This window comes from Vespa crabro, chromosome 12 (assembly GCF_910589235.1).
Source record: "Vespa crabro chromosome 12, iyVesCrab1.2, whole genome shotgun sequence".
Classification (NCBI taxonomy): Eukaryota; Metazoa; Arthropoda; class Insecta; order Hymenoptera; family Vespidae; genus Vespa; species Vespa crabro.
This window is the reverse complement of record NC_060966.1, coordinates 5,182,535-5,193,075: the sequence shown is the minus strand read 5'-3', so window position 1 is coordinate 5,193,075 and position 10,541 is coordinate 5,182,535. Positions and strand designations below refer to the sequence as shown.

Sequence of the window (10,541 nt, the reverse complement as noted above, 5' to 3'; positions counted from 1 at the left end):
TGTAGCGAGCCAAAATGGCCGTCTGGTGAATTTAATCAATACCTTGACTCCGTCCTTCGTTGTAAAGAGGAAGAGACGAAGGTGGTGGCGGAGAATGAAAGAGATAGAGGAAGAAGAGAAGAAGGAGTGGAGGAGGGCTAGGTGGTGAGGGGGGAGGGAATGTCGTAAACTATTATACTTTCGACCTGTGTAAATGTTCACGTAGATGTACCACCACTGAGGTCGATATACCCTTTGTCTCACGTAACTTACATTATTTTCTCTATGTTGCAATATACTTGGCTAGATACACACACATATATAATCGTAGGATGAGTGTGTGTGTGCGCGCGCGCGCGTATATGCGTTCAGTATCTCGTAGGATTCATTGCCTACGTTAAGGACGACGACGTAACTCCAATCCTGTTTCATTGTATTTTCTTGTGTTAAAGCGTTACTGTCCTCATCGTTACTGTCACATTCGAATGTTAACATGACATAACAGAAGGGATTGACACTCGAGAGATGTGTTTTTCGATGTATTCCTTTCTAAGTTAAACTTTCGAATAGTTCCTAGACGTATCCTGTGACAATTGTCTCATCAAAGTGTCTACAACGATTTATTTCATTCAGTTAAAAAATTATTCGATTCGATCGAATTCAGATAATTTGTTATTTGAATTCTTTAAATGAAATTTATTTTTTTGAATATAATCTTATCGGGTTACTCGATAATTATCATTCTTTATGTGTTGTTGCAAGATTAATAGTTAATACTGAATATTATCATGAGACAGTAATTTATTTTAGTTTCCTTATAAGTTGTGCGCGTTTAATAATTATGATTTAACAACGTTTGCTGAGAATTTCATATCGGGACAATGATTTATTGTCTAGCTTTTAAAAGTATTCAGATTTTTATTTCCTAGAAACAAATGAGTTTCTATGTATATATACGATTATTATGCATCCGTCAGAGCCAATAATTTATATATAGAATTTTTAATATTATATATTTAAATAAAAGATGATGATATTTTATCTATTTCATTGGAAATCCTTTTGCTTGGTTAATAGTAATATCAAATCTAATATTAGGGAATTTAATTTTTATTAAGAAATATTATCAAAAAAATTTCAACCTCGAAATGATAATAATGAAATAAATCATGTAATAATTATTCATTGATAAGAGACAAAAGAGACGGAGAGATAGTTTATAAAAAAATATTAAAAAATATCAACGAATTAGATAGAAGAATGAATTGTAATGCATTCTTAAAAATCGATGACATAAATTCTTAAAAAGTATTATTAAAAAATTCCCAAAGGGAACTAACAAAACTCGGATATGAAACATAGTTTGTGTCATTATATGTCTGACATAAGAAAAAGTGAAAGAAAAGAAACCAAAAGAAAAGAAAAGAGAAAAGAAGGAAAGAAAAAAAAAGAAGAATAAAAAGACAAGGATGGAGAAGAATAGAAGGGTGGAAAGAGTCGATGAAGGGGTCGTTTCTGCGTGGATGGTAGCTAAAGGGAGGAAGAGGGTAGTAGGTCGGGAGGATTTAATGCAACCACAGACGTTAGATCGATCGTATACTCGCCTACAGTTTTTCTACTTTCTTTGAAGGAAGTGTACGAGAAAAACAGAGAAAGAGAGAGAGAGAGAGAGAGAGAGATTTTTGCCTCCTCTTTTCGTCTCTCTCTCTCTCTCTCTCTCTACCTTTCTATATATATATAACTCTATCTCTTTCTCGCATCTTCTCGTCGAAAGTTTAAATCGAGCCAACACTTCCCAAGGGCTCATCGTGGAAAGAATTCACCGGCGGCATCTGTTCTGAATTTCCATTCTCCATTATCGTGAATCCTATAGGAAAAATAAAATTAAAGTAAAAGAAAACAAAAGAAAAAAATAATAAAAAGTAGGGAGAGAGGGAGAGAGAGAGAGAGAGAGAATAAAAAAATACAGTTCGTGAAATTTCAATAGGTCATTGTAACAATCGATTAGACTTTTTCGAAACTTTCGTTATGTTTAATTTATTTTTTTCAGATTGTAAAAATTACATTATCCTAAGTTAAAAGGAAAATGAAAAAAAAAAAAAAAAAAAAAAAACTTACCTTTGTAAGATTAATTCTAAGAACTTTTGAAACGACCTTGTTACACTCGTGAAATATTTCACAAGTTGCGCAACGCGAAACTAGTAGATTTACTGAAAATAGTATACATACGATCGAGGTCGAGCAAAGTGCATGCTCTAGATCTCCTTGATAAGATCTATATTATGTACATTGTACGGGGTTATAATTGATTGCTTTACTCCGTAATATATCTTTGCTGGGTTAATGTGCAGAAAGAAAAAAAATTTTTTAAAAGGGAGAAAGAGAGAGAAAAGGAAAAAAGAATTAACTGAGATAATTACATATACGATTCGTTGGAATTTTGATAAGAATTATCGACGATTATTTTTTTCTTCGTTTTTCTCCCCCCTCCCCGTCCCTCCCCCGTTCACCCTAAAAAAAAGAAAAGCAAAAAAGAAATGAAGATAGATAGAGAGATAGATAATATTGATCTACTTCGAGATAGAAATCGTGATCTACTTCGATGGCTAATTAATAAAATTAATTTGATTGATTCAAGGAAGAAAAGAGTTTCAACGAAGTTAAGATTATATCGAAGATTATGTTACGTCAGAATAAAAGAGGTGGAGGTACCTATTAGTTTTGTTATCTCTATGTTATCTTTCTATCTTGTTTTATTTTTCGTTTTTTTTTTCTTTTTTTCTTTTTTTTTTCTTTTTTTTTTTTGTAATCTTTCACGCAGTCCCTTAACCCGATATATAAACTAACTTCTTGTATTACGTAGGAACGATATATATCCTACCTATCCTACCTTATCGAAATGTATTCTTTTTATCTTTTTGTTAAATGAATTACGTTTGAATTAAAGAAATATTAAATTTTACATTTAACGCACTGGATTATTTTTGTTTATATATGTATATATTTTTGTTGTCTAAACGAGATATCGGGACTTATCGATACGATCGAATAAAATTTTAATACCTATCGTAATTATTAATAATTTGTAATAATTTTAATATACGTACAAAATACTTCGATGCATATCTTTAGCTATGGTATAATGTATATATGAATATGATATTAATCAATATGGAATCGAACGAAGTTCTTTTGTAAAAGATATTTATGAAAGTAATGTTTTGCAAACAATACACAAAGCACGTTGATACGATACGTGTATGAATGCGCGTTATCATTTATCATTGATCATCGTATCGACGTATTATATGTAATCGAAGATTTTTACCGACCTATCTAGTATCGATACGTCGTACACTTATTCACGATCATTCAGTCTGTTAAAAGTTTTTGTCCTGATAATTACGTTCTTTAAGTTTCTAACTCGTGGGGTCATTTTCGTTAATATCTTTTTTTTGTTTTCGTTAATATATTTATTTATTTATTTTCTTTTGGGTGTAAAGAAAAGAAAAAAGAAAAAATCAATCAGGTAAGATTCGATCGTGAAATAGATTGTTTCCCGAAATGATTTTATTTTTTTTTGTTTTTTCTTTCTTTTTTCTTTTTTACGATATTAGACATTAGGATTTATTATAATTAGATATATTGATCGAATACGAGTAACATCTGATCGAGGACATTCTAACATATTTCATCTATAACAAATATTACCAATGGTATTCGTATTAGGTGGTATGTCACGTAACAGTTAGGTATGTCAGATTTCTCTCGTCATAGTTATTTCATGCTTTCATGACTATTAGAAACTTGGAATTATCTCGATAGTAGTAGATACGTATAATAGATAATTTACGTGAATGAAATTATTCATCATATATGTGTATCTCTTCATTAGATCCAATCAATGGAAATCATCCGACTTAGTATCATTCAATGGTCTAATCAAAATGAGAATTAATTTTTCTTTCGATCATTTTGTTATCTAATAAAACGTAAACGATTATATATAATGATTATAAATTTCTGTAAATTTATACAGGCAAATTTTCATTCATTGGTTTGATTAATAAAATATATGATTTTTTTTTCTTTTTTTTTTTTTTTTTGTAATTATATTAGACAATCAAACGTAATGACTTTTGGTCTTAGAATTACGCGATAATTTTTTTCTCGAGTTGATAGAAAAGAAAAAAAAAACGAAAAGAAAGAGGAGAGAAAAAGAAAAGCAGACGATTTAATCGTACGTACAGTCTCACTTATTGATGATCTAATTATGTAAAAATGCGGATCGTTATCATTAATAAGAAACAAAGAAAATTTCTTTGGCAGATGAGAAAAAGAGAGAGAGAGAGAGAGAGAGAGAGAGAGAGATCAAAAAAGATATGATCTGTTATCGATATTATTCATTGGCCATACTAAAATCAAATCGACGGGTAACAATATCGATATTATATATAAGAAAATCTATTTGATTTAAGAAGTTTACGCTTTCTGGTTAGAAACGAGGAAATGCTTCTTCTTCGTTCTCCAAAAGAAAAAGAGATAGTAGAAAAAAGTGGATAGGAGGGTGTCTCTAGGTAGAGAGGGAAGAGATGAAGGTAGGGGAACTTAGTGTTAGGAGTAGAAGGGTGGGTAGGTGGATGGGTGGTTGGGTGGTAGGGAGGGAGGAAGGGAGGAAGTCCACTTTTGATATTGATTAGCCATCACTTTCAGATGACGCCTCTGGCCTGGTGGGTGTTGCTGACGATGCTCTTCGGCCACGCCAGGATCGTCCCGGCAAGGACTTATATTTTCAATAACGCATGCGTAGTTTTATGCCGCGCGGAGAACCTCTCGGTGAACGAGGACGAGGTCCACGTTACTTCTCAGTTAGTCGAGGAAGGCCGTCGTGGCCGTGAAGTGGACGACCTCTTAAACAGGCTTTGTCTTGTATCAGTTGAGAGGAGACATTATTGTCGTAATCTTTTTCAATATCTTCGAGATCGAGAACGATGCGATTGCCGAAAGATTTATCCTTCTTTGTCGTTGAACAATCGAAAGGAAGAGAGTATAGATCGGTTACGAATTTCAACCAAACTTTCCGACAAATTTCAACAATCGCAACAACAACAACAACAACAAAAACAACGACAACAAATACAAAAACAAGAAGGACAAAGACAAGAAGTACAGCGACTGATGATGACGAAGATGAGGATGATGATGAACGGAAGAGATATAATGAAGGACGAAAATTTCGTTCCCCGTACCATGGACGTTAATAATAATCAACAAGCAAGCAGTGCACCTAATTCTTCAACATCAGACGAGATCGACTGGGATATGTGGTGCATGGCTCAGTGCAACATCGGCCACGGAGGAAGTGCCTGCAATTGTGACATCATTCCTTGAAATTGTTGTTTTCTTCTTACTTTTTTTTTCTTTTCCCTGTCCTTTGTTTCCTTTTTTCCTTCTTTTCCTTTCGTAGAAGAAGCAACGCTGACGACGACGACGGCGATGTATATTTCTTTGTTTTTTTTTTTTCATTTTTTTTTTGTTTTTTTTTTTTTTTCTATTATTTTCGATAAATGACAGCTAAAGAACACGGCAAGTTTCTATTTTGCCTAATCGAGAGCCAGACGAATTTACATATCTCCTAGATAATATATATAGGCGTGTCTAGGTCAGTCATGTTCGATCATACATGACCCCATTAGAATATTAATTGAGAACATTGTTCCTCTATATATTATCATACATATATATATACATATATATATATATGTATATATATATATATATATATATATATATATATGCTGTATGTAGGTTTGTTAATTAATTAATTATAATTAAACAATTGATGTATAATTTTTTAAAGATACACAAATAATTTCTTCTTTTGTCTCTCCTTTAAAATATCTTGTCTTGTTCTATTTTTTCTTTTTCTTTTCCTTTTCATTTTTTTTTTTTTTGGTTTTTTCTTTTCTCTCTCTCTCTCTCTTTCTCTTTTTTCAATATAAGAATGAATGTTCTAATTGTAAAATATATTTCGAAGATCGTCGTTCATACATACATCATTCATTCTATCATTTGAGCTTTTATTAATATATATATATATTTAAAGTAAGATAGAAAATTTTCGATATATATAGTAACTTGAATTTTATAAGTATCTAAAGTGATGATGTAAAAGAGATTTTTACTTAAATTTACATCCATATATCGCTTATTATTTAATCGCACTTTAGATCGATAAGAATGTTAAGATCGCTGGGTCGAGTTCACACGATGAAGAAAATGTAAAAAAAAAAGGAAGAAAAAAAGGGAAGAAAAGAAAGATAGAAGAAAAGTCAATGCCTGCAAAAGTACACGTGGAAAAACACACATTAATTGAAATTTGTTTGTTTTCTTTTTTTTTCCTTTCCATTGTTTTTTTCTTTTTTCTCTTTTTTTTTTTTTTTGACGATATCAAATAAAATTTTTGCATAAGAAATTTCCGGCGTGTGAACACGACTCTGGTGTGAGATGTGTGTATTATGCAATAAATGATATTTATGTAATACGCGAGTTTAGTAACACGGTAAACGTAAAGTTACATTTTCTCGCGCGATAAAATTGTTTAATAATAATTATTATCGTATATTGTCGTTTTTAGATTTTACACGAAATACATTTCGACTATTTTTAATCAGATAACATAATATAATAAAACGTCTAATATAGTGTATATAGTTTTAAGATTAAAATTTAGAAAAATGATATAATAACAAAATCAGAGTCTTCCAATTAAACAAATTCATTTGCTATTAATTAATTAAGTCGATTCTTAATAAGCGTAGAGGCTAATTCATCCACCTAATACATGTTATCGTTGATAATGATAAGGGAAAAAAAAAAATTGTCTTCGTATTTTCTTCCCCTGCGAAGAAAATGAATCCTTTTGTGTATCCTCCCTTTATCTATTTATCTATTTATCTATATATCTATCCTACCTTCTCATTCTTTCCCTTTCTCTCTAATGCAAAAAGTAATCCATATACGTGAGATATGTAAGAAAATTGTACAGTAATATGTTAATTAATCTTGCGCCGTTAAAAAAGAAGTTGTGACGCGACAATAAGACGTAGATTTTAGAATGCCTATATACGATGTAACGGTAACATCTTCGTATTTTTGACAATCGCAAATTTTTATAATACATGTGTGCGTACAGTTTTCTTTCTTTCTTTTTTCTTTTTTTTTTTTTTTTTTTTTTTTTTTTTGATAATAATTATAAAAAAGATTAATAACTTCGTAGGAACAATTGCAAAAGTATTTTCTCCTTATATAGTTAACATTATATTACTTGTAGATATTATTTACATAACAAATGTTTAAAAATTATTTTATTAATTCATGTAACAGAAACTTCTCATCAGGTGATTATTCGAAGTTTAATTTTTTTATCTTTTGTTTTACTGATCACGATGCGATTGTTAGAAATAGGCCGAAGGTAGAGATCCAATAATTCATTATTTGGGCTATTATATCTTTAAGCGAAATCTGTAAATATTCATACATTCTATTATTAATAAAAAAAAAGAAAAAACAAAAAACAAAAAAATAAATAAAGAAGATTCGAAAAGGAGATAAAACGGGGTACCAAATTATATTTAGGAAATATTATATATATATATATTAAAATTTATAATCATATTGTAATATTAATACGTGATATCTAATATATTAAATAACTTTAGCTTTAATTACAAATTTAATGATAAAATTAATGATACAAATAAATTCATGAGTAAACGATAATAATTTCTGTTTCAAAATAATTTATTTATTTTTTTATGTTATATTGTATAGAATAGAACAAATAAAAGAATCAATTATATGCTAAAACTTAAAACCTATAATAATATCGTGATCGATAGATCTACATCATAGCTAATTAAACAATCATATTAGCATACTCTATATATAAGTCATTTAATTACAAAGATTATCATATTAAAGAAAATTATTAATAATTTTGAAAAATTTAAGATAAAATAAGATAATCAAGATAAGTATTAATATCATGTGACAATTTCCAATTAGATTTGCATAGTTTATCGATCATGTTGAACGTAATTTTCTATTATAGTAAAATGTTGTACTATTGGTAGATAACAGTAAAAGTCTGTGTTATCGATTGAAGAGATAATAATAAATCACTACTTTATTGAACGAATGGAAATAATCAATAAATAGTAGAGTACTGTTTTATGGACTTATAATACTCACGTTAATAGTAGAGTCCTATTTTATCGACTCATAATACTCTTTCGTTAGTAGTAGAGTCCTATTTTATCGACTTATAATATTCTTTCATTAGTAGTAGAGTCCTATTTTATCGACTTATAATACTCTTTCGTTAGTAGTAGAATCCTGTCTTATCGATTGGTAAACGCAATCGATAATAGTAGAATTCTGCTTTTATATAATCAAACAACGTCGCAAACGATTTTATCGACTGTTGTTTATGACATTTTCCTTCGATTTTATTACCAACGAAAGGTTTTTCTTAAAAAAGAAATTTATTTTATTGGCAGCTAATAAATGTAACTCTTATGGTATAAAAAAATTTTTGTTTTTTACCGTGGGTTAAATAATACATTAAAAAACATGGATAATAATTAAATATCAATATTTGTGAACATTTTATGGGTATATATATATATATATATTTATTTAAATTTTTTCAATGGATCTCAGTATGCTTACTTGATCATTCCATCAATTATGTTAGGAATCTATGTTCTAAGGATTGACGTTCTAGGATTTTTCGACATGAATTAACGTGAACAAGGGATTCCATTCAAATATTTAAACAATTTTATTTTACATAAAATAATGACAATATATGTTTCAGTTAATAATTAAACTAAAAACAACAATATACTTTGTTGCTGTATCATCTCTTATCAACCATAAGAAAATTTATTTCCCATGAGATAAAAATCAATCACGAGCAGTCAAAATTGTATTAAGTTTCTGATAACTTGTAATGCAATTTTGTCAGCTTATTATTAGCCTTTCCCTATGGTATTTTACAGGTTCTTATAAAAGCCGAGACTACTCGAAGGAAAGTATCAGTTCAGTTTCTCACCTCTTTCTTAGAGCAACAACAACCATCTTCAGGTATTTATTAAAACATATTTATAAATATATTTATATTTATAATATTAATACGAATTTTTTGTAAGTAAAAAAGAATTATATAAGGGAAGTTGTATATAGATTTTATACGAAAGTCAAACTCATTTCTCTGAATGTCAGTGACCGGCTTTGAATCTTTATTCCTCATTTCTCCATACTTAAAATGAAATTGCCATATTCCTTTCTAACTATGTCCGATATATAACATTGTCATTGATCATTTTGACATATCTCAATGGCATGATACTCGTTTTAGTTAAAGAAAATCTCATTGGAAACGTTCTCTTGCATATAATGTCCCTCGTCTGCGTTTGATAGAGAGATTTATCTTCAGTACTCTTCTTGAGAGTATAAAAGCTCAGAGCTTTTCTCAGATTCACAACATTCACTGTTCGACTTTCGTAGAAGAATCAACAGCTTCCTTCAACAAGTAAGATATAATATTTAATATTTTATTTATTTTATTTGTATTGTTAACAAACTTACCTTTTTTCTTTTTACTTTTTCTAACGGATTAGCTCTAAAAAATCCCCTCATTCAAAATGGTCTCCGTCCGTTTTGCTCTTACCATCTTCCTCGTTGTTGCCATCCTTGGCCTTATCGTCGAGGCTGGATACAAGAAACCTCCATTCAATGGCAGCATTTTCGGCAAACGATCCAACTCCGAGTCTGGTAAATTTCAATGTTCAAACGACTGTTCAAAAAATTATTTAAAAAAATGTTCGATGTATCTAATCGTATTTTTTTTTCTTTTTTCAATCATACATTCAAAAAGAAAAAAGAGAAACAAATAGAAAATGAACTACTCACAAACAAAAACATTTACTATTACTAATTATTAAATATTACATTTTAATAATAAAAATTTGAATGTATGTGCGATAGGTATTTGTATATACACACACACACACACACATATATATATATATATATTACAATAATTATATTGTAATATTACTGCAGGACGTAGAGATCAAAAGTTTCTAGGTGATTATTTATTTTTTCTTCGAATTGCAAAACTGCAAGTCAAAATCGTAGAACAGAAAAAGTGATAACATTGAGAAATAATAATTGATTGTTTAAATCGTTCAAGAACTTTTGATCCATCCTGTGAAAAAAATAATCATAGATAAATAATATTAATAAGATCTCTGATGAATATTTTATTTGAATTATTGCAGATGCCGAAGTAGCCAACCGAGCACTCTCTGCCATGTGCGAAATCGCTAGCGAAGCTTGCAACGCCTGGTTATCTAGATAAACATCTCAAATCAATAATCAATAATCAATAATCAATAATCCAATGCAACTTGCAACGATACGACCGCTTATTATAATCAGTATTATCTTCTTTGTCAAATTTTAATAAATGTAATCATCTTATAGAAACATTA

At 29.5% G+C, this 10,541-nt stretch overlaps 2 protein-coding genes across 3 annotated transcripts in view; both read left to right on the top strand.

The window, feature by feature from the left end:
* LOC124428499 overlaps positions 1-5,774 on the top strand; it is a 33,551-nt gene extending 27,777 nt beyond the window's left edge. Inside the window, exons 1-2 of one of the 2 annotated variants that reach the window (XM_046972620.1) lie at positions 3,337-3,508; positions 4,693-5,774. In XM_046972620.1, coding sequence (XP_046828576.1) covers positions 4,693-5,370 — 678 coding nt within the window. In that variant the 5' untranslated portion in view covers positions 3,337-3,508 and the 3' untranslated portion in view covers positions 5,371-5,774. Of the gene's footprint in view, positions 1-3,336; positions 3,509-4,692 lie in introns of those variants that run through there. The other variant, XM_046972621.1, reaches the window with a different exon arrangement.
* Positions 5,775-9,061: 3,287 nt separating this feature from the next.
* Positions 9,062-10,541, top strand: LOC124428321 (SIFamide-related peptide). Its single transcript, XM_046972258.1, has 3 exons — positions 9,062-9,129; positions 9,666-9,819; positions 10,329-10,541. Exons 2-3 carry the CDS (start codon positions 9,690-9,692, stop codon positions 10,406-10,408), a joined length of 210 nt encoding a protein of 69 aa, XP_046828214.1. The 5' UTR covers positions 9,062-9,129; positions 9,666-9,689; the 3' UTR covers positions 10,409-10,541.

Bases quoted from the DNA above. Each gene is read 5' to 3' on its own strand.
- LOC124428321 (XM_046972258.1), top strand. From the start codon at position 9,690: ATGGTCTCCGTCCGTTTTGCTCTTACCATCTTCCTCGTTGTTGCCATC. The intron at 9,820-10,328 runs GTAAATTTCAAT...GAATTATTGCAG, and splicing joins ACGATCCAACTCCGAGTCTG to ATGCCGAAGTAGCCAACCGA.